Consider the following 24,608-nt stretch of genomic DNA (forward strand, 5'->3'; position numbering starts at 1 on the left):
TTCTATTTACGTTTTTTCTACTTCCCTGTAGCATCTAAGCAGGAAGCCAGTGTAACAAGATGAATGCGTTTGCAATATTTGCATCTCCCAGAACGGAAATCACACACTGGCTTTCACTGAATTCAGTTTTGAGATCATGAAGTATTTCTATGAGAATTTTTATGATGTATTTCCCTGTGTTCACATCACATTCAAATGAGGAAAAGAGGAGACAAATGTAAAATATAAAATGTAGCTTGTTTATTTTCTTTTAACGGTCGCTATGTAAACTGAACAATAGTTGGACAGAACTGTAAAACATGGAAGTAATTTAAAAATAGAATTTTTATTGTGTACGCTAAATGTTCAGCGCTTTGGTGTCTCGTTCTGCCCCAAACTTTACTCAGAAGTTATTTGCCAGAACTCGCTTTATTTTTTTGAACAGTAAGGTACATCAGACTCTCAGCTTTACATAACTGATTCCATTAAAGCGCTGTCCTTCCCTGTAAAATGTTCATTTTTTGGCAACTTTCTCGAATCTGACTGCAAACAGAGACAAACAGCTAGACGTACTTGGAAGTGTACCTTATTTATTTACGGAGAACAAGAAAGTTAAACTGTGGTATGAAGATTCCAAGAGATGAATCTCTTTATGAAATAGCGCCACCATGACTGGGCGATTAACATAAGAACGGTGTGTTGGGCGCTAGGTGGAACATACGAGACATGCATACCTGCTGGAAAAAGAATACTTAAGAGATATAGGCCTAGATGGCTGAATCATATTAAAATTAATGTTTTCTTAATAGCCTTTGAAGGTTTGGAATAAATTAACGTGAAGATATGGATCCATTTGCAGAATGTTATGAACACGGTAATGAACATTCGTGTTCTATAAATGGAAGATTATTTCTTAGCCAGCTGAGCGGTCATCAGCTTCTCCAGAATAATTTTGCTGAAAGGAGTCAAATAGTTCACTTAAAGTATGTAAAGTATGCCATTCGTCTTTATCGTGATGTTAAGGGCGAGAAGCAAGCTCATGTGACCACTATAATGTAACTTCTGTTTTTAAAAAGGGTCGAGGAATTTCTTGATTGGCTGAACGACTATCAGCTTCTGGATTACTCTGCTGCGTGCCGTAACCCACACCACTCGTTCACGCTCGTCTCGCCTGAAGGCTGCGGTCACGTGATGTATTGCCATGTTCCAATAACGGGCGCCGCGCTACTGGCAACTAACCGCTCATTGTCAATACAAGAATTACCTTTAATTAACTATCGGAATTTTACCACAGTGACTAGTTCAATATCGCCCCAGTTACTGCAAGTTAAAATGGAGCCCTGCGAAGATTCACTGTGCCTGACAGCTCGCATAATTTGTTTGGAGTAATCGATTTTGTTACACAAGTTAAATATTTTTTCAAGTCTAATTTAACGAAAGAGTCATAAAGCAACTACAATACGCTGGAAGTAGGTGTAGAACTTGTTAAGACACGGGTAATGTGCCTACTTATTGAAGAATTGTTGGTTCTCTGATCAATAATAACAACAATAATTTAGATTGATAAATTAGTCGCGTAAGTATTTGATTGTTAGATGATGATGTTGACTATGTAGAATTTGAGTTTTTGACGGCGGTGTGTTTGAAGATGGCTTTCTTCTGGGTTGTTGCGTCCTGTTGTCTGATGGAAAATTACAGACGCTTCAGAGGTCCTTGCTGTCTCCATTATCAGGGCGATCCCTGATGATGAATTACCAAATTGTCGACTTAAGTATGTTAATTGGTGCTAACAAGGTTGTACAAATATAATGACAGCTTTGTATTTTTGATCATTGATTTTATTCTAAGGATTTATATCGGTGATATTATTAAACATTTATCGAAAGGAAGAAGAAATTAATTATGTAACTCTCCCACTGTAAGAATTTTACGCTCAGGAATTATAAGCTTTAGCTGATCTGACACACAAAGCCACCGTTACAGGCGCTACAGACGTTTCATGATGAGAGATTCAAAGTGTGGAGGCATTTATCGGCATAAATGCATCAGTGCTGTATAATGGCGATATGTAAAGCGACCTCCCGCTTCTGACTGGAAACACGGTGGGTGCACCTGAATCATGGCTCAACGATTCATGAGCAGAATGCATCACGTGGCGTCAGTTTTTGATCAGGCAATGAAGTCGATGACTGTGATCTTTGGCAAGATCTTTCTAACACTGCGTTTACGTCCTTGTTGTGGCAAACAAACGTAAAAGGCATTCGGTTAAACATATCAGAATTTAATCCTTATTGTCAACCTGTGACAAAGTGTAAAGAACTATTTCCTTGTGCTGATCAAGAGAATCTATGCATCCATTTAAAAATTAACCAATAATCGAGTGAGTACACAAAATGGACGATCCACTTCTGTCTCTATCAGTGATCGGTGATAGACGCATCATGATGATATAGGAATCGCCAAATGTGCTAACATCTGTATGAGATTAAAGACGTTTGGGAAATCGAAAGACGTGAGATTCGATTTGGAACATTTAACCTGACGTTTTCGATGTAATGACGAAGTCTGTTTCTTCCCTTGCAGCTGACCTTTGACACATTCACGGTTGGAAAGTTTGTGTCCTTCACATCCGATGGCTGTCCGGACGGTCACATGACGATCAAGGAGTTGGACCGACCGTCCACAGGAGGGCAGTGGTGTGGCAGTGCGTGGGGTTACACCGTGTACTATAGCGAGACGACGTCACTTAACCTCACTCTTCAGCTGTATCGACTATCAGAGCAGGTAAACTGTCAATGTGTGACTGCAATTTTCCAAGTACCACGGCAATTTACGCGTACCAGAATTCAACCTAATGTCTGTCGTAGGGCATCGGGTATAACTTCGACTTCAAGTTAGCGTACAAGTTCCTGAGACGCAGCGAGGCTCGTCTGAGATATGGGAACAGTAGCGTCGCGACATGGCGTGGCGACCTGGTCCCTGGGTCGTACTGTGACCGCATCCTGGAGCGATGCGATACTCGTCCCTGCCGTATCCAGTCGCCCAACTACCCCGGCGTCTACCCTCGCAATGTGACGTGTTACTACCGGGTCGAGCATCGGCAGGTCCCGCGTGGCAAGCACGCCATGCTGGCGGTCCGACAGCGGAACAGCCACAAGATCCACATAAAGGACCAGATCGTCAAATACGACCGCAGCCAGCGAGTGCTCAGGTGAGTGCGTGCGTATTCGACCGTGTTCTGAAGCACTCTGTCTGTATTAGCCCCGGTTTTAAAGCCCCACTGCTACTCGGTGTTTGCAGGGTGTGGGACCAGTGCAACGTCGTGCAGGACTACCTGACGGTGTATGATGGCGGTGCGACGACCGACTCTGTGCTGGTGCGCCTTTGTGGGGGCGACGTAGTCCCAGACATCGTGAGCAGCGGTCCCAGCATGCTTCTAGAATTCCACACTTCGCCTTTCGACAACCCCTTCCACCCCGTGCCGCTTAGCTATCTGCCGGGCTTTGAGCTGGAGGTGCAGGTAAGGCGCCGGTCTGATATCACTAGATCCTTTCTGATAAGTCTATTAGGCTGATCGTCTAGCGACCTAAGCCAATCTGCATGTAAGTCAGTCTGTCTCTCGGGTCATGTATTCGTTTAGTTGCACATCGATCAGTAAATCATTCTTCGGCATATTTATCCGTCTCATCATCCGTATTTGGACTGTTTTATCTGCTGTTATGTAAACTGATAACAATCTAATGATGTACTATTGTGTTTTTAATAATTTCCACCTGACTGTACTGTTCCTCCTCTACTTGTGCAATCTCAATATTTGTTCACATTTACGTACTTTTGTAAGATGGTGACTGGATTCTCTGCTGTTCTGTTCTCATTTCCTCTTTAATTTCGTACGTTTAGTTTCATTAATTGAGTCTTCTTTTAGTCTATCTTATAGATGGAACATTAAAGCTAAATTTAGGTTAGGTTAGGTTAGGTTAGTTTACCCGAGGACTGTTATTTTTACTACCTGTATCGTTGTTATCCTGCATTGTAAATATAAGAATAGTCGATTAATCGATAAAAAAATTCGTATTTCCTTCTGTGCGTCATGATTTAAAGTAGGTATTCAAGCTCTTAACGAATCGCATCTTTGATAGTGTTCTCCCGGATTGTTGCAATCCTCAGGGTGGAAGATGGAAGCAGTACGTTTCTCGAAAAACTTCTTGTACTCCCAGAACATCACACGGCGTAACAAGGCAGAAAACCATTGTTTAAACTAACATCGCGTGAGAAACTCAAGTACGAGTTTTGTCTTCAACATTACGCAAATCGTTCAGCATTTGTTTGTTTTCTTTTTACAATATGAATGTGAAAGGCTCTTCAGGACGATTTAAAACACATTGTAAATATTCACTACACAAAATTATTCCATATAATAATTGTATTGTAACATAGTAAGAATTTAATGCTTTGTGGGCTGATGTGTTTATTTGCTATTTTGTTGTACCCTGGTTTTGAGACAAGAGCGTCAGTTTCGACCGTTTATCGACAAACATTCGTACTTCTAAAAATTCCTTGCTCCAGTAAAATATTCCCTTCATGCACTGATTGGCTTCTGGGTTCTTGTAAAACATAATTTCAAAGAGTTTATATTTTTTTATTCAGTATAAAATGAATACTGTCTGAATACGTGAAAACATGTAGGACGTGTAACTTTTGTAACGCACTGAATTATCTACGTCCATTTCTTTTCCCAGTTTTGGGAATGCAGGCAGGTTTTCTCAAATATTTGTACCTAAAATCCTGTTTGATTTTATCACAAGCTTTTACATAGAGACGTACAAATACGTCTGAACCATGATATAAAGCGATTCCTATTCACATAAATCTGTCAAAGGATTTGGACCTTCCATACGTTCAAATAATGGATATCTCTCAGTGCTTTGAAATATACATATCGTATTCAACGGCTCGGAACTTTTATATTCTCGAACCCAAAGCCGCTTTCATATTGCTGAACCACGTGTTTGTCCTTAACAGCTGGTTTTTACGTCAGGCGTAGTTCTAGCAAGAATTTTAAACGCTTGTTAGAAATCTGCAAGCTAGGCCTGTATTCGTTCCGTTAACCTTCATCCAATAGCACTTAAGGCATGTTCATGGAATTAGGGCGCTGGTCCATAGCGCGTGGCGCGTGGAGAAAACAGCATCCAAATATGGAGGAAATATTCGAATATGCTGAATAAGCAGTCGTGGACAGTGGACAAAGGATGGTCCTCAAATGCTAGGAGTTTTACAGCGAGATAAAATCCTACTGTAAAGAAATAAGCATTGTACATATCAAATATTATAATGGGACTTCCATTTCAGACGGATTATTTCGAAAGACGTAAACAACGAAGAATGGACATGATATTTGAGTGTTACCAATCTCTGTAGATCAGGTTCTTGGACTTATAACACCTTGGTGTACATTGAAGATTATTCATATTTTGAAAAAAATAATGTTTAAAATAAATATAACTTCGTCAAGTTTTATTTAGCTCAGAATAAGGTCCAGTAGATGAATTTTTGGACAAGGTATTTAACCTTCCGGATCTATAAAATGCTGAAAATTTCTTGGCTAGCAGGGAGACGATTAGCTTCTAAAAAACCTGTAATCTGTGAAGTTACTTAACGTAGTTGCAGTAGAGTCCCAGACTCGTGCGTAAAGTAACCGGTGATTGGTCAGTTTATATAGCAGACGGTCGCTTGTCTGTTACAGACACGACCTGTTATTAGAACTTCTAAATGTATTTTAATGTTAGCATGAAAAGCAACTTGGCTTTCTTTCTATAAAATTATAGACCTTTTAACAGTCGCTTGGTTACTAAAACGATTCGGAACCATTCATGGAACGGTGATGGTCTCCGAGTGCTTCTACCGTGTTAACACGTCCGCCGCGACGCGTTCCCTATTCTATATCTGTGCTGTTGTGTCCTGGCACCGTTTTCGATGAACACGTTTCGTGGAGTGTGTTAAATGATGGGACAGAAGAGGTGAAATGAAGCAACCCGTTCTGACAGATGTTTAATTTGTTAAAAATAAATTTTATTAAATTCAGAAAACAAGAAGTGTTGAAAATGCTTACGGCATCCAGCATTTACAGTTCTCCTCCCGTTTGATACTACAAGGTGAAGAGTGAAATTCACACCTCAGTATTTTGTTAGATTTCTTCTCACTCCCCCCAAAAAAAATATAAATATCCAATTACCTAAGGGCGACAAATTTCGATAAATAATGCGATACTAAAGGGCTCGTTCAACGTCTGTGTTGTTGAATTTGTTGTATGTGACGTAGCCCTGATTTGCTGAAACCGACAGTCTTATTTGTTAACTTTAAAAAGGTAAATGATATTTATAATCAATTCCTGGTAACGTTCAGCTGTTGTCTTTTACTGAAGAAAATGGGACCTCCGTCATGAGACAGCGTACATTCTCCGACTGCTGAGGAGTGGGACGGTCTGTAATGGAAAGTATGTATATTTTCGGCACACTCCATATTACGTTAGTTTGGCTATAAACGTGACCACTTACGACGAAAAATACCTCGTCCCTTAAAGAGACTTTATCTAAAATATCTGTACTCACTCGAATGAAGTGTCTAAACCATCTACAGTAATTAAGTCGTTTTTCATCGTATCGATTCTTGACTTCTTGTACATCTACACGATATGAATGGAATTTTAAAATCTTTGTAGCCTTGTGTACGCTTCCGAAGGATAATCCACCCCACAGTGATTTTCGTGGTCAGCGTAACAAAGTTCAACAAATATCGTTCGAACTATCGTCACTTAACATCGAAGGCCAGCCATAACAGTTTCTGTTCTGCACGCATTCTGCTTCACGAAAACGGTTCATCAAACGAGATATTTTCGACTTCTTTGGCTTACAAGTGCCAGGACACGCGTCCTTGAATTTATTTTGGCAGGTCAAGGAAAATCGAGATGTTGGACAATTAAAATAAACACTGGTTACACTCGCGAAAAAGACCCTTGAACTTTTGCTGTTCAGAGACAATTAACGGGCTGACGTGAGCAGGTTACGACATGGCGTGACCTGCTTGGGCTCTTGTACGTATGGCCACAGCTCTACTGTGTGTTCATTAATCCTGTCGAACTATATCGAATTGCAGCCAGCGGTAAACTTTTTAATCAGATTGTGTGACTTTTCGATCACTGTAAATGCGAACAGTGTATTTCTCCGGGGCCCCTAGAAATTGGGGACGAGCTTTTGTCTAGCCTGACCCAATAGAATCGGTGCAACGTGAACGGATAAATACGGCCCTACATAAGCAAATGCTACCTATAACAACCCGATTATATAACCGTCCTACACAGTTCACCCCCTGATGATATAAGTCGAGTGTTCTTCCGAAACGTCTGTTACAAATTCCACTTCCGCACGATGGCAGAACCCAAATGCAGGACTAATATTGACATAGATTTGTTTTCTTTAACGTTTCTAGATGGTAGTCCGGAAGACAAAACATTGTCGGATGGCGTTTGTAACACAGGAATGTCGTGTCATAAACTGAAAAGTAAATATTAGTTACTTGCATCATTTGGAGAGATCGAACCCCTGACATTCCAGTTGCAAGTAGGGTTTTTATGGTTCGTACTTATCTGGGCTGTAATTCGCAATTCGGTCTGCCGAATGGGGAAACGTCTATATACTGGAGAGACTTACCCAGCCTTACCATCCGTTTGTCTGCAATACTGCCTAGCACATATGCAATATGCATGGCTGCGTGCTAGCATGTCTGTTACAGTGACGTCATTGCATACCCGGCCCGAGAGGAAATAGCTCCCTTAAATGTAATAATAATAGTAATGGTACACATTCTAGCAGAACCATACGGTGCAACAACACCATTACGAAAGTCTGCCTTTGGACAAGATATGAGCCTGCCATATCCAGCTGCACACCTTCAGAATCCATCTCAGTAAGGTCCATCTTGCATCCTCCCGTCTTCTTGCGTGTTTTCCAAACAGAAGTTTCGAAATGCGTTTTAGTATGAGGACCAGTTTACGGACGTTTCAGAGGTGTTTGCTGCCTCCGTTATTAAGGCGATGAGTGATGATGGAGGCAGTATGACCTCTGAAACGTCGGTAAACTTCTACCATACTACACGGCGCAATAACCCAGAAGACGGCCATCTACGGACTTGCTGCAGTGAAAACCTCAAATTTCGAAAAGGAGACCACATTCCATTTCGATCTTATGTTTTTTTTTTTTTTTAAACGGACAGGGTGATAACAAACTGAATAAGAATTAGCGCTCATAGAAAGTTTTTATCCCCTGATTTTATCATGAACCTTTTATATATTATGTTTATTTAATCCTCGATTGGAAGAGTTTATGCCAAACGTAATTCCTCTTCACTCTAAGTCCTTACTGATTTCAAAAGATTAGTTAATGTTGTTCCTACGTAGAATACTTAACTCTTGAAATATTTTCCAAGAGGAAAGGGTGTTGTACGAGCTGACAAGTTGATTCCGTAATTTGTTTATTTTTTCGTGGTTTAGACATGAATTTCATGCGCGGTTGTCTTAGGCTAGTGTCTGAACTTCGACGTATCATTCACATTACTTTCATCTCACACATTTATCCTTGCAGCAATTAAGAATTTGTCGTCTTTAGATACGGTTTGGTAGGTGGACACGAAACAATCTCAGTTATATACTCTTCAGACATTTTCTTTTTCCCGGAGTGCATGATCGCATAGGGGCACAGATAACGCAGGTTTTTTTGACGTAAATACGTCTGTATTTTAGGGTCAGTGTCATTCGGCAAAAAGTGTAACTGCATTGTTATGTTACCTAGGAAACGTCATCTGTTTACTCGGCATTGTTGTTACCTATAAAACATTTTATTACATTACATTCAGCTACCACAGACCCATCTTAAGCGTAACTAATTCAAGTTGAATAAGCAAAGTCTTAATCAAACTTATCTCAATTGTAAAGCGGTTATAAAGGAAATATTTAGAATAAAGCCAATATATAAACTTCCTTTCCGTATAGACGTATTTACGTCTAATTCTCCGGAACCGTGGTTCCACTATCACTTTTTAATTTGTTTCAATGGACGCCCTCAGAACAGTTACTGATTATGGATGTGGGTTTGTATTCGTTTGTAGGACGAACACATATGTCAGATTCATAAATACGGTACACGAATCTTACCCCTTGGATACAAAATGATTTACAACGCCCTGATGAGGCGTTTGTACATGAAATTGTGTCAGCAGATCGCTGTTAAAAATCAAGAGAACAGTTTTTTGGCAAGTTACCGCTCATTTATACTCATCTCGTACTTACCATTTACGCTTATATGTTATTATTTTTGTAATAAATATGAACTGTATAAAATTATGACGCTTTAAATGTGTCCTTGTTCGTTTGGGTTACAAACAATTTTTTCCTGTAAGCCAGCTTTCCTGCCGACAGCGCCCACCCTAGGATGAGAGATGGCAAACAGGAGAAGGTTTGAGGAATCTCTTAAAATCTTTTCCGGATCTTTTTTTTTAAATATTTTATTTTTACTGTTATATTTAATTTACTGTAAAATTCATTATTATTAGTATGTTCATGATTTCTCGCCAATTCGGAAATATATTATTTTCGGTTATATTGTGCGTAGTATGTCCTCGATTTTCATTATATTTAGTTCCCCAACACTGCAGACGAAACTCTTCGTTATTATTTGTGGTGGTAGCGTCCTCACCCTAACCCAAGGTATTAAAGTAATCAGTATAAAAAGAACTTGATTGAGGTAATTAGTTTCAGCACATCGTTCTAAAATAGGTTCGATCTGTGTTATTCCCTCAGAGATCATGTTTTACACTCATTTATTGTAATTGGTAAAATCAAATTTATTTTTGTAATGTAACCTTGTTTTTCGATAGGTAACAAAAAGGTAAAAGAAACCCTCTGAACTAAATTATAGAATTAATTCCACGAATTTGAATCCTATATTTCAGTACTTTGTGGTGTAATTTAGACTTTATAAATTTGTACCCAAATAAGTTTATTTTCATTTTCCGCCTTTAAAGAAGATTGTATCAGACGCATATTAAATTGTTAGACTGCCCTGCACTCTCACGGCGAAACACGAACATGTAGTTTTGTGCTTACGCCAGCTTATCTGCACCGGGATCACTTTCGCACTAAGCACGGATTGACATAATCTGACATTTATATCGAGATAATTCTGTATGAATCGCGTGCAGTTGTCCTGCGATCATATGAGTGTGTAATATGATGTGACAGACAGACAGGCGTTCTGTTTCCTATCCCGTCCGGTGTTCTTGTCAGGATAATCCGTTCACATTGGTTCGTCATTTTCACTCGAGCAAATAGGCAGTCCGTCGCGGCTGAAACTTCTGGGACTTACGAGTGTATAAAGTTGCCTCTACGAATCTGATTTTGTGGATTTTTGTCACAGTATGAACAGAGTGTTAATGGAGATCATCCCATGTGGAAATTGAGTTTTTCGACATAAACAGTATAACACGGTTGCTTTGTGGAATTCTGAGACGTATGCATGTACGTCATCCAATGTCGTCTGCTGAAGATCTGTGTTACTTCTTGGATGATAAAGATGGTTGTCTTCTGGATTGTTGCGTCGTGTAGTCTGGTAGATGTTTACAGACGTTTTCATCATCAGGGCGATGCTGAGAAATATAAACGTATCTAGGACAGAAATTATGTAAATTAAATGAAATTATTTCTGCGGCTTCTTATGAAGTTATATTTAATTATAACCGTGTACGTGAGATAATTCTTCAGAACCTAACTAGAATTTACTAACAACTCTTTAAAAAAACCGGGAGATGACTATACGTACAGTCAGTTGACTGCTGAAACCAGTAACTTTGTATTTTGTATTTATGTTTCGTATGGTTCTCATTTTTAAAAGAGATTATTCCCTGAAACACTACTAATAATTTTCTCTTTCTAATGGTTACCTGTGGTGTTTTCTTCGAGGTACGGACTGAATTCTTAAATGTTATTTAGAAGAACTTCAAGTTCAAAGAGTTTTTGTTTATACCATTCATGAAAAATATGTTATTACAGTTTATATTAATTAATCCCTTGTCACCCAGCGTGACGTGTCCTCAGGTTGAGGATAGAAAAGACAGACTGCAGGTATGGATGACAGCTAGAAAAATACTGAATACGTAACGAATGGCCGACAATGGATTCTCCCCCAGGTTTGACGTTTGACAGGAACTGACATTTCCTCGTTGTGAAATACCAACTTGTTACTTCCGAAATGTGATATGGGGTCCGGTATTTGAACAGGATAGGGACCTCTGATGAACTTTTGTAACACGGTAATACACCTCCGGGTTCTGTAAATGACAGGAAATTTGTGTACCTGCTGAAGAGCGTGTCGCCTTTGAAGTAGGGCTGCTAAATGCAGTCAGTTTAGCACGGAAATTCTTAACGTTAAGAAATGTGATTCAACTGCTTGTACACACGTATCCGTGAAAAATAAAACTGTCATGCTGTTTAATTATTATGTAACTTCTTCTTTTGGGAATAACCTGAAAATTTCAGTTAAACTTTAACCTCGGAAAACTAATTGCAACAGTACATAAGAATTTATTTTACTTTTTCCATCGTTTGAATTATAAAAAATCAAATGCTGCTACTTTTGGGTAACTGGATTTTCCTTCCGTCTTAAACTAAAAATATTGTTGGGCCCCTTGGCTGAATTAATCTCAAACGACAGACAAAGTTAAAAAATTTCCATATTATAATGCACTAATATCAGAAACCTTTGAAATTTCAATAAGTTCAGTTATACTCATTGAAACTTTTTATTATATGAATTACTTGATTCTGCATATACATGAGTGTGATATTTGTTAGGTTGTCAACCGTTGCATATTTCTTGTCGTCGCGAAGCGTCGTTTCTACTAGCTGCCACTAGATGTCTCTGTGAGTGGTGTCGTGTTTTTGCTGTCTCCTGAAATTTCGGTTTAAAATTATATATCAAGCTCTTTCTTCTACGTCTGATGCAAACTTACATTAAATTCCTTTGACATTAAATGCAAGAACATACGTTGTTTTTAAACATATTTTTATTTTGCCACTTTAATCTTACATTTTTCGTTTTTGTCTTTATTTATTCATGGGAGTTTATCCCCCTTTTTTAATCTTTTCTCGTCATTTATATGCCCTTCGCTTCTTAGCAAGGACTCTTTGATCGCTTGTCCTCATTACCTTTTCATTATACATCTAATTTCTTGATTTTCCACTAAGTCTTCATCCCTCAAAGTCAAATAAAACTGACTTCACTATGTGGTGAAAAATCGAGTTTTTATAATAAGGACGTTGAGTGGAAAATAAAATACTCTTTTTTAACCAAATGTTCAAAAGTTTTTAAATATATTTTTAATGCCATGTAACTTAATTTAGTACGGTATAGTGCATAAAGTAAGAGCAGCCTGTAAGGGTTTGGGGGAGTTTTAGGGATGTATCATATTACCTCGCTTCATTTTACCCACAAAGTAATTACCCATCTCGTAATTCTGAAGGTTGAAATAGTATACTTTCTAATTCTATGATGTTCATAAATTTACTTTACCTTACAATTTACAGACATAAATCAACTGAACTTTGATCATTAGCCTCTGAAGTTACATAACAAAAAACACTAAAGTAGCTCAGAAAGTAAAGTCAGATTTGTTTTACCTCGAAATGACGTTGACAGCGCCACGAAACTATGGCGGATGTAATATTAACTTTTATGTTATTAGCAAAGAGCAGTATTGGCCTTCAGCCCAATTTTTCTGTGATCAGAGTATGAAAAATTATGAAATCAAGAAAAGAAAGATTTCTGTCTTCTGGGTTGTTGCGCTGTGTAGTCTGGTCGATGTTTATCAACGTTTCAGAGGTCATACTGCCTCCGTCATCAGGGCGATGAGTACGAAGATTTCTGTCTTCTGGGTTGTTGCGCTGTGTAGTCTGGTAGATGTCCACCAACACTTTAGAGGTCATACTGCCTCCGTCTTCAGAGCGCTTCATCGCATATGCATTTACTATGTAGAGTTACTTAGCCTGTGGCCACTTCGAACTCGTTCGAATTTCATTTATGTCTGAAAAAAGAGCTTTTTAGATGTACAATTACATGCCAGCAAAGGGAATCAAACTGAGAACGACAACATGGAGCGGCTGGTGAGGGTAGCACGCATGACACGTTCTGTTAACCCGCGCTCTCTCTTTAAAGGTGATTCTCGTTGATTCGCGGTCTCACAGTTTCGTGAAGGAAGGAAGTCACTGTGAGTTCCTGCTCACGAGTTTCGACTCGTCTTGGGGCGTGCTGGAGAACCCACGACATTCTCTGCCGCCCAACATCACGTGCCGCTACCACTTCCAGGGCCGACGCCATGAAAACGTGTGGCTGTCCTTCGTTAAATACCATGCGGCCAGCGCAGATCCTGCTGCCTACGAACTGGGAGCCGAGTGCAACGCGAGGCTTAGGATCTGGGACGGTCGCATTGCTAGCAGTACGGGTTCACCCCGACAGCAGGTAAGCCACGCGCTGGACCGTTGCCCATGTGAAAGTGTCTGAGGTGCGGCATGAAGTTCGTATCAATAATACAGGGCGTGCATATTAATACGAAAGATGTTATTGTGACATTGCTCATGAAATAAAAGGAAGATTAATGAAAATTAAACATATTTGAGTAGCTTATGCGACTAAGTTAAAATTCTTACCACTTGGATTTCCAAATCTTTCTAAATTTAGCGCTGCACTCACAGTTGTTAAAATGACGTCTCATGTGTAAGAAGCTAATTGTATACTGCAGGTCGTCTGACCGTGAAAGTTCAGTGCTTGGTTGACTGGTTTCTAGAACCGCGTTCGTAATGCAGAACAAAAGCTGATCAGTACGAATATAACTTCACTGCGCAAACTCTAACGTCACTTACGCAAAGAAAAATTATGAGCGATTCGGACAATCAGCGGTGTCAGTTAAAATTGACAGAGAGTGAAATATTAACTCTGGCAATTATATGCAGGTTAACGCAAACAGTGACATCCTGTAAGAACAATTAATAAAATAGTTTCAGTCTCTTGTTAGACATGCATTGTCGTGTGCGTAAAGAGCTGACTAGAGTTTTTAAAGCCGTAATATTAAAATGTATCTAACACAAACAGTTTATTGTAATTATAACTAAATTTAAAGTTTTCAGAATCGTCTCCAGTTGCTGCATTAATATTAATAGTGAATTGCTTAGAGTCTGGTGTAAACGTCTGCATTCTAATCTTGTCATATTCCTCAGTAACCTTTTCGTAAACTCGGTGTACTCGGGAGCAGTCACAATTTATCTGCAGCTTTATTCAACACTTGCTTCCTTCCGGAAAATCCCTCCAGTTGAGAGAGATGTATCAGCATCCCGCTACGACGTCCTGACAAATTGTACCCGCTATTTTAATCAGGGAATTCGTTGGGGCGAATTACATCACAGCGGATGCGTTATCATCTCGTAAATTCCCACGCTGAGAGTATCCGTGTCACCAGGAGGTTCCATTAACTTAGAGATGTGGAGTAACTTATTCTGCAATTAATTTCCTGGTTAGGTGAAAGGCCAGGAGATAATTTTATCGCAGTTTCTTAGGAAGAGCTAAAATCTGTCATCTCCCCCAGCGTCATTGACACTTCTCTTCGTAGTATCAAGATGTCTTCCCGCGTCGCCTCTTTCCGCGTAAAAGATAGCACAAAACACAAAATTTGTGTACGCAATCCTCATGAATGATATTAATTTACTCTTAATGTTCCACTGATGATTTAAATCGGTGTCCTTTATTTAAAATGGCCAAAGCTCTGTAACTCTTGCGAATCGGAAATGTATTCAACCAGAATTTTCGCATACAATTTACTAATTAACAAATTCCTGAAATCTAGTTCACGTCTCACGGGACAGTGTAATCTTAATTTATTTAACGACAATTTCTCAGTATCATAGTTTATATGATATCGAACTATAAATCGATTTTCAATGATAAATGTGGTCGTGACCGGTTTAACGTAAAGTTTGTGTGGGAGTGTTGAGGAAAATCACACAATTGCTGATTTTCAAAAAAGTTCTGTAGTGGCTTTTTCATAGGCACGCGTGCCAGGTTCGTTGATGAATATTTGAACTATGTATTCCAAATTATTGACTTTTATTTCGCACTTTTGTGGAGTTTGGAGTGGCAGCTAAAATTTTTCATATGTTCATTCTTAAATGGTCTGTGTAATTGGGCAAAATTTGAAATGAGGTTTCGATCAGACCTTATAGAACATTCCCTTGTCAGCAATTTAAATATTCGACACTGTGGAAATGTAATTATTTGATCATTTTCGTGTTGTTTTTGTAAAATGCATATAAATTGTATTCGATGTGATTAACTGTGTGTATTGTCAGTATGTAAGGAATTAAAATTGGGGAAAAATGTTTTCAGTTGCAATATACGTGCCCAGAGAAGCTCTTTGCCGTCTTGTTCTCCCCTTCCCCTCTCGCATTCGCTGCGTGTCCTTCCATCGGTTTATTTATGTAACGGAGTGGCAGATGTTCGCTTGTTTTTAACGGACAAATATAAGAAAGACGCATCGCGTGTCGTGAAACCTGAATATGTATAACCAGGTATATTCGTTGTTCATTAGTGGCTTGCTACAGTAATCTAACTTTTATGATATTGGACTACGGTTTGTAGGTTATGTCCAAGTTCGAAGCCTTGTAAATAAAGTCTGTTAATATGAGCAGCTATGCTTATTTTAAGTAGAAAATTCCAGAGGAGATGAAGCTGGAATGTGGTTACCTGGCCCTGTTTCGTCTCGAGCAGTGTTATCTGCAAGTTTCGATTTATAATAGTTTTTAGTGGTTTTGTCTTTGTCAAAACAGAAGCGAAGTGTACTCTCCAGTCATTGTGGTTTTGAATACTAACATTCTCGTAAGACAAAGTGGTCATTGCGAACGTTACAAAATATTCACTTAATGTCCTCGATAAAGTCAAGAATTGATCTAGGGTAGGGTCATACGAGGTGCGATCGGAAAGTTTCAAGACTGTGTCAATAGAGGGCGAACCGGATGTAGTACGAGCTTCTGCCGCTAGGGGGTGCGGCCTACATTCATAGTGAATCAGTGTGCCAGTCGGCATCATCGAATTAGCATTTGTTTCTTAGTTACGGGCGTTTTGGTAGTGCATTACACCGACCCTCCTGCGATTGCGGATTTTCATGAACAAAGAGTGTGCATCAAATTTTGCCAAAGACTCGCCAAAACGGCTACGGAAACCTATGAAATGCTAAAGCAAGCATCTAGGGAGTCCGCAATGGGTCGTGCACAACCTTTTGTGTGGCATTCACGTTTTAAAAATGGCCGAACCTCTGTCGATAATGACGAGCGTTCTGGACGACCATCTTCGAGCACAACGCCCGAAAATGTTACGAAGATTCGGCAGGCCATTCACGAAGATCGACGTCGTACCATCAGCGACTTGTGCGACATTGTTGGGATAGGCTATGGGACCTGTCAGCTGATTCTAAAGGAAGAACTCCACATGCGACGCATCGCAGCCAAGTTTGTGCCAAGGCTCCTGTCTGAGGACCAGAAGCAGAATCGACTTCTCGTTTGTCAGGAGCTCAAAGATCTTGCAAGAACCGACCCCAACTTCCTTTCTAAGGTTATCACAGGTGATGAAAGCTGGGTTTACGGGTACGATCCGGAAACGAAGCAGCAATCTTCACAATGGAAGAGCCCATCGTCACCACGACCGAAGAAGGCAAGACAGGTCAAGAGCAATGTGAAGTCAATGCTGATCTGTTTTTTCGACCAGGAGGGGATCGTCCATAGGGAGTTTCTTCCTGCAGGTCAGACGGTCAATGCTGAATTTTACTGTGGGGTCCTGAGGCGGTTGCGTGAAGATGTGAGACGGAAGCGGCCGGCAAAGTGGCGCAACCACAACTGGCTGCTTCATCATGACAACGCGCCAGCGCACACCGCCCTCAAAGTTCGGCAGTTTTTGGCCTCAAACACCATGGCCGTCATCCCGCACCCTCCTTATACGCCGGATTTAGCTCCGTGTGACTTCTTTCTCTTCCCAAAGATGAAAATTCAGCTAAAGGGAAGGAGATTTGAGACGATAGAAGAGATTCAGGCAGAATCGCAGATGGTGCTTGACAGGCTGACAAAGAAAGACTTCCAGGGATGCTTCCAGGCTTGGCAGCGGCGCTGGGATCGTTGTATTCACTCCCAGGGGAACTACTTCGAGAGTGATGGATGAATTTAATACCTGAGATAAGTATACGGGTTTTTATAGGCGCAGTCTTGAAACTTTCCGATCGCACCTCGTATAATGAGGTACGGTTTAAGATTCTCAAAAAAGAAGCAATATGGTTAGAGAAAATTCTTATGTAATGTAAAAGAATGATTTGGCGGATCCATGAAAAAAATGGCCAAATTTGAACCCATAACCACGTCCAGTACGTTACCACAGAGGTAAATTAAATTTCGTTGTAGTGGTAATGTTTTACGGAGCTGAAACAAGACATTGACGACATATGATACGTTCAGTTACGAACCTCGGTTGCATAAGTAAGATAAGTGACGTCACGTTTACATAATACCTTTTCTTTAACATGTCACATTATGAGACTTTAAAACAAATCGTAGCATACACATTGCATTTATTGGCCAGACTACGAAACAACTTAAGTCCCTCTGTGTCTGTTCTGTGAACAATCAATTTCCTATGAATAATACAATCGAATTGTGTAGAATCGCAACCATTAATAGGTATTTTAATGTGGGTTGCTTGACTTTCTTTCATCTTGTATTAAGTTACTTTACGTCAAAGAAAACAGTTTTCGAAAGCGTGTCCTTTGTCTGCGTGGCGGTGTCCTGAAATGCCGAGACGCTCACTCTCTTGCAGGTTAACGTGAGTCTACTGGGCGAGTTCTGCAAGGAAGAGGTTCCTCGCCTCTGCGACCACAGTCTTCTGAGCAACAGCTCCCGCTTCACGCGTCCATGCGCTCTCGCCGAGAGCTACGTGTCATCAGGTTCCGAGCTCACGCTCGAGCAGTTCTTGCGGCAGGGGAGCGCTCTGTATCCCGTCAGCTTCGTGCTCAGATACGAGTTCGTCGACACTTCCCTCGAAGGTGCCCCGATCAAGGATTCTGATAACCCGTGCGACAGAGTGTTTACTTCGTCGTCCGTGTCGCCGTCGACGGGCAGGTTCCAGTCTCCAAGAAGTGTGTTCTTCTACGGTCGTGGCGGAGCGCAGAACCTCAGTTGCGTGTTGCGTTTCGAGGCCACGCAGGGGGAACGGGTCCGACTTACATTCACGCGCGCGCGATTCGGTGACAGACCTTGTACGTCGAGACTGGACTCGCGTACCGGCCGTTGGATGTGTTCCATGACAAAGACGAAGTCGCGGGTATTGAACACCGCGTTCCCCGGCGTTTCAGAGCTCTGGGTGTCGGAGTACCCGTGGCCGGGCGTGCAGCTTCCCCGGGACTGTTTATGTTCCAAGCTGTCGGAACCCCTCGTCATCACGACCCTGGCTTCTTCCGTCGTCGAGGTGAACTTCACAGTGACTTTAATGAACATCACACAGGACTTCTTCGATTTTTTTTTCGAAGGGGAATATCAGTTCCTCAGTGGATCTGACGTGGAAGGTAGCGTCTGCTCCACCTCGACAGAGGAACGGAGGTTAAGAGGTTCTAGCGGGGAAATCGCACTCCGCAGTCCAGTGTCACGCAAAAGTATCCTCCAAGACTCTGAGGGAAGGCAAGAGGGCAGTGCTACTGACAAGGACGCAAATAGTGCCGCATGCGTGAACCACCCGTGGCTTATCGAGCCAGAAGATTCTGTGAACAACTTCCTGTACCTCAAGATACGTGGGTTTGAACTTCTGTCATCGCTTGGAACGACTAAGAGTCCTAATACTGCTGGTATTTGCCCAACTCTGAATAGGATAGTGGTGTACTCCGGTGTGGACACTCGAGATCCGAAAGTGGTGTGTCCAGCCGAGACGGCGGGTCCCGAGACCTCGACCAGGCTTCATGTGGTGGAGTTGTTCTCCGACGGGTGGGACCGAGTCAACAAAAGCGCCAACGCGCTGCTTCTCCTATCCCCACATGCCAGGAGCTTTGTGGTCGAGTTCCTGGAAAGGGAGACTGGGAGCTACGCCGTCACCTGGATGGAGGTGTCCAAGCGACCACTCCTCACGGCTTCTAGCTCCTTCACCATGTCCTCGTCCGTCACTCTTCCGGAATGCCCCTACAGGTGAGTGTCAGCTCTGTTTATCGTGTGAGTCAATGAGGCTTTCGATTTTCAGTAATTAGAGTCTGATTTGTAATATTGAACAACAGAAATGTCGACGGTAGAGAGCTTCATAATTTGTAATACTAGAGCAACGCGGAGAATTTTATCTAATTATCAACTTTCTACGTCCAACTCCAACCTTGCCAATCTTCGATGTATGGTTCGATAAAGTCGTGCTTTTCTTTATTTGTTAAATAGTTTTGATGTTTTAGTTCTTTACGTCTCTGTTCAAAGGCCAACTGGTCTTGGTCAGTCAACTTTCTACGTCCAACCCCACCCTTGTAAATCTTAGTCTGTTTTTCTTCTCTTCTGTTCTTCTTGAATAAGTTTTTGTACGTTTATCAATGTAAGTCTTCCTTTGATTTTCTTAATTTGTTAAGCTTAATTGCATCCTGCTTGTGTTCCTCAATACAATACTTTTCGTCGTTTCACAAGCTTATTGTTAAAATCACATAAAATTTCACATAAAATTGTTACATTTTTAAAATTGACGACATGTTTCGATATACTGTCTGCCATTCAATAACAACGGACACGCACATCACACACAACCCGATATAGGCACCCAGGCGCAAAATTAAATGGAAGAAGCCTGGAGATGTAATAAAATCAAAAACGAGTAAAAACAAAATCAATATAAGCAGAGCAACAGATACACCAGATTTTAATTTTAATTTTGATAGACCTGACGATGATAGAATTGTATATCGAAACATGTCGTCAATTTTAAAAATGTAACAATTTAATGTGAAATTTTATGTGATTTTAACAATAAGCTTGTGAAACGACGGAAAATAAAAGTATTGTAATTTGTTAAATAGTTCTGATGTTTTAGTTCTTTACGTCGCTGAATAACTTTAGCATGGCATGTAGCACGCATGAGAAAAAGCTGGAGGTAAAAATTAAATTGGTCCATCTGCTTAATTAGCAAGACATTACGTAGATGTAGGGTGAGTGTGGTGGTTATTCCTTATTTATATATATATATATATATATATATATATATATATATTTGTAAGTCTGTCGATGTTTTGCTTGAAAGTGAGAGTGAAATAAGGAACTGATTACGTTAATCATGGTGGAATACTGTATCTCGCCTGTGTGAACGTATGTGGTTCGCCGCCTGTAAGCGCGGCCTCCTGCGATACAGATCCGCCTGCTTGGTCAGGGGTGACATGAGAATCCTTTCCCTCCCCCTCCCCCTACATGCACTGATCCACATGAATGCGTTTCGCTTTGCTAATGAAGTTTCCTTTGTCGGAGTATCTCCCACGTGAGCCGTTGGTCAGAAGTTGTGATTCCACAGCCCCCCTTGTGCGAAGAGACACGAAACAGAAAGGTACCTGCTAACAAACGAACATAGGACGCTGGGAATGCACGTCCTCTGGGGCAATTAGAACGCTGTCCGCGTTCATGACAGTAAATTAAAACCAAATAAGTCGGAAGACTTTTAGTTTTAAGAGAAAGTAATGAATACCTTCCTTTAAATGTACGAGGGTCGCTCATTAAATAATGCCCCACATTTTTTTTCTCAGCCAATAATGAAGATAGAAAAGTGTACTTTTACATGCTTGAGATTTGATGTTTCTCGCGTTCGTGTACGGAGTTTCAAATGATTCCAACCAATGGCGGAGCTGTAGTGAACTGTTAAAATGGCGTCTGTGAACGACTCTCGTTACAAGCAACGAGCTGTAATTGAATTCTTTTTTGCTGAAAAAGAAACTGTGGTGAACATTCATAAACGTTTGTGTGCTGTGTATGGAAGCTGTGCAGTCGATAGGAGCACCGTTGGTCGCTGGGCTAAGAGAGTTAAAGCTTCAGGAAGTGAAGAAACCGAGCTCAGTGATCTGCCGCGCTCTGGGCGTCCTGCCACAGCCACCACTCCAGACATGTTGAACCGCGCGGATGCCATTATTCGTGAGGATCGGCGCGTCACAACTCGACAATTGGCCCAACAGCTTTCAGTCAGCAATGGAAGTGTAATTGCAATTATCCGGGCTCTCGCATATTCGAAGGTGTGCGCAAGATGGGTTCCACGAAGTCTCACAGCAGACCACAGGATTCAAAGGAAAACAATTTCTTCTGAATTGTTGGAAGCGTTTTGATGCTGAGGGATCATTACAGGTGACGAAACCTGGATACACCACTTTGAGCCGGAGACAAAAAGGCAGTCAATGGAGTGGCATCACCCTCAATCACCGAGAAAGAAGAAATTCAAGACAACTCCCTCCGCCGGAAAAGTCATGATGACTGTCTTTTGGGACAGTGATGGGTTCATTCTTGTGGATGTAATGCCAAGAGGTGCGAGACGCGTACATCGGGACCCTGAAACCCTCAAGAAGCGTTTTCGACGAGCTCGGCCTCACAAGCATCCAGCAGAAATTTTGCTCCTGCACGACAATGCACGCCCTCACACAAGTCCGAGAACCCGGGAAGAAATCACCAAATTGGGTTGGACGGTGCTGCCCCATCCACCCTCCGACTTTCATCTCTTTGGGCCACTCAAAGATGCTATCCGCGGAACAAGATTTGAAGATGACGAGAGCGTGATTCAAGCAGTGAGGACATGGCTACGTGCACAGGACAAGAGCTGGTACCGGCAAGGCATGCATGCACTTGTTCCACGATGGCGTAAAGCCGTACAAGTTGATGGGGACTATGTGGAAAAATAGTATGTGTAAGGGAAACATTGATTTATATTGTCACTAAATTTCAGCCATCTTGAATAAATATATTCTAAGGAAAAAAATGTGGGGCATTACTTAATGAGCGACCCTCGTATAAACCTATAGACCAGGTAATTAGGATTGCAGAATTTTAAATTAAATCAATTCCTGATTTTATAATGTAATTGGGGAGGGTCTTTCTTTCAATGTTTGTAAACTTAGAAATAGGTGTAAATTTACGTAGTTCGTTATAGACAAAATTCATGAATTCGAAGTTTGTAAATAGGTGGATACGGATAATTGTTACACAAATTAGTGGCTAGTATGTGTGTGCAGGATCAACTAAAAGCGACTAACTACTGACTTAAAATGTGATTGATGTAAATTCACAGTTTTACGTAATTCGCTTGCGTGTAATTTTAACTGATAAAGATATGTTGTAATATTTGTAATAAATCTACATACATTTTAGTGCGTAACAGATTTCGCGTTCCTAGTTTCGATTCTTGTTGCCACAAGCTAAAGGATAAACTTAGATTTAAATTAACATTTTAGTTCGTAAAAAAATTACCTTAGAAGTAGCTTACGAAATGCTACGATCGTGCACCATTTGATTATTGCACAGACCACGTCTTTGCCTGACCCTTCTCTGCCGGTCCATGTCTCTGCAGAACTCAGTCTGCCGGACTAGGTCTATTACGGTCCGTGTTTCTGTTCTTATCTCTTTCATAATTTGAGTTTTACAAAATTTTGAATTTTTTTCAAAAATGTCATGTCAAAAAAAATTCGAAATTTTAGAAAAATGTTTTTAAATCGGAATTTTTTTTACTTTTCTGCGCTTTTTGAATATTATCCATAATCTCTTTAATTTTCGTAACTTTTGCAAAATTTTAAAATTTTCTTCAAATTTTCCAGCACCCGGTCTCTGCCGGCCCCTTTATATAACAGTCTCGGTCTCTGCCAGACCCGGTCTCTTACAACTCCGGTCTATATCGGAACCTGTCTCTGACGTGCCCGGTCTCTTCCTCTCCCAGTTTTTGTAGTACTCAGTCTCTTCCGTGCACGGTTTCTGGTGGTCCGGGTGACAGGTGGAACGAATATCAAAGCACGAAAATTTTTGAAAAATTTGATAAAGTCATAAAAAGTATTAAAAGAAAAATATTCGAAATTTTGGAAAAAAATTATTGAAGTTTAAACTTTTAGAAAAAAAGAATTTGCTCTTTTTGACATTTTCCAGCATTGTTTGTCTATAGGAAATGTTGACATTTTCCAACCTTCTCCCCACGCGATCTCTCCCAGACCCGTTCTCTGACGTACCCGGTCTCTGCTGGACGCCGTCTCTATCTGACACGGTCTGTGCCGGAACTTGTCTCTGCCGTCCGTGGTCAATGCCGGACACTTTCTAAGCCAGACACGTTCGCTGGCGTGTACGATCTCTGACGAGCCCGATCTATACCGAACTCAGTCTCTCAAGTGCCCGGTCTCTCCCTGTCCCAGCATATGCCGTGCCCAGGATTTTTCGAAACCGGCCTCTGCCGAACACGGTCTCCGGGGGCCGGGTGTCTGATGGAATGACTATCTGGGGGGGGGGGTATTGGAATGACCCGCTCTTCAAGTGCCTGAGCACTGAGGGTCCAAACTTTTCGTTGACTTGATCTTTAGACATTTGGTAGGACTCCTTGGACGAGGGATCGGCCCGTCGCAAGGCCTCTACCTGCACACTGGACAGCACAACACAAAAAACGCTGACAAACATCCATGGCTTGAGTGGGATTCAAACCCACGGTCCCAGTGACCAAGCGGCACAAGCCCACGCCTCAGACCGCGCGGCCACTTCGGACCCCGGAATGACTATCACAATTCGAAAATATCTCGTAATATTCCACAAACTTGAAGAAGGTCGTAAATGTCATAAGAAACGTTATAAACGAAATATATTCGAAATTATTGAACTCTTTAACAATTCTCTTGTTTTTTGAGTTTTTTCGACATTTTCCAACGTTTCTCGATTTTTCGAAAATTTTGAAGAGAATTTCAAATTTTTCAAAATTTTCGAAAAAACCAAAATGTGCTGAAAATTGTGTAAAAAGCGCACTACACCAATACTTTCTGATATATTTGAAACAAAATTTAGAGGTTGAAAATTTTCATGTCTTTACTTTGGGCGACTTTTGGACAATTGCCAGCATTTTTTTATTATTCGAAAATTTTTAGAAATTTAAAAATTTCTTTGATTATTCTCCCCACACGATCCACGCCTGAACATCCCTCAGCCATACATTGTCTGTAACGGAACCGCTGTCTTTCTCACTCGGTCTCTGCACGATCCGCTCTCTGTATGAACCGGTCTGCAGCGACGACTCTGCAAAGACCGGTTCCGGAGGAGATCGGGTGAGGCAGAGACGGAGTCCGGAAGACCTAGTGAGACACATACCGAGTTCGGCGGTGACTGGGTGAGGCAGATCCGAGAGTGGAAAAAAAAAAAAAAAAGCCAAACACAAAAAAAACAAGAAAGAATTAATCAATCACCAAAAATTCAAAAAACACAAAGGGATCAAAAAAACTAAAGAAAATAAAAACCTTAACATTGAAGCATCCCAAAAGAACGATAATAATCACAG

General features: G+C 41.0%; 1 protein-coding gene across 2 annotated transcripts in view; it reads left to right on the forward strand.

Annotated features, from left to right (window-relative positions):
- LOC110827831 (uncharacterized) overlaps positions 1–24,608 on the forward strand; it is a 350,935-nt gene that overhangs the window by 317,639 nt on the left and 8,688 nt on the right. For both annotated transcript variants that reach the window (XM_087341458.1, XM_087341463.1), the window contains exons 4-8: positions 2,563–2,763; positions 2,847–3,190; positions 3,280–3,499; positions 13,239–13,541; positions 17,928–19,282. In XM_087341458.1, coding sequence (XP_087197584.1) covers positions 2,563–2,763; positions 2,847–3,190; positions 3,280–3,499; positions 13,239–13,541; positions 17,928–19,282 — 2,423 coding nt within the window. The remainder of the gene's footprint in view (positions 1–2,562; positions 2,764–2,846; positions 3,191–3,279; positions 3,500–13,238; positions 13,542–17,927; positions 19,283–24,608) is intronic.

Source organism: Zootermopsis nevadensis, unplaced genomic scaffold (assembly GCF_977971745.1).
Source record: "Zootermopsis nevadensis isolate Lab colony 2312 unplaced genomic scaffold, Znev_1.0 Znev_ptg000003l, whole genome shotgun sequence".
In the NCBI taxonomy this organism is placed as follows: Eukaryota; Metazoa; Arthropoda; class Insecta; order Blattodea; family Termopsidae; genus Zootermopsis; species Zootermopsis nevadensis.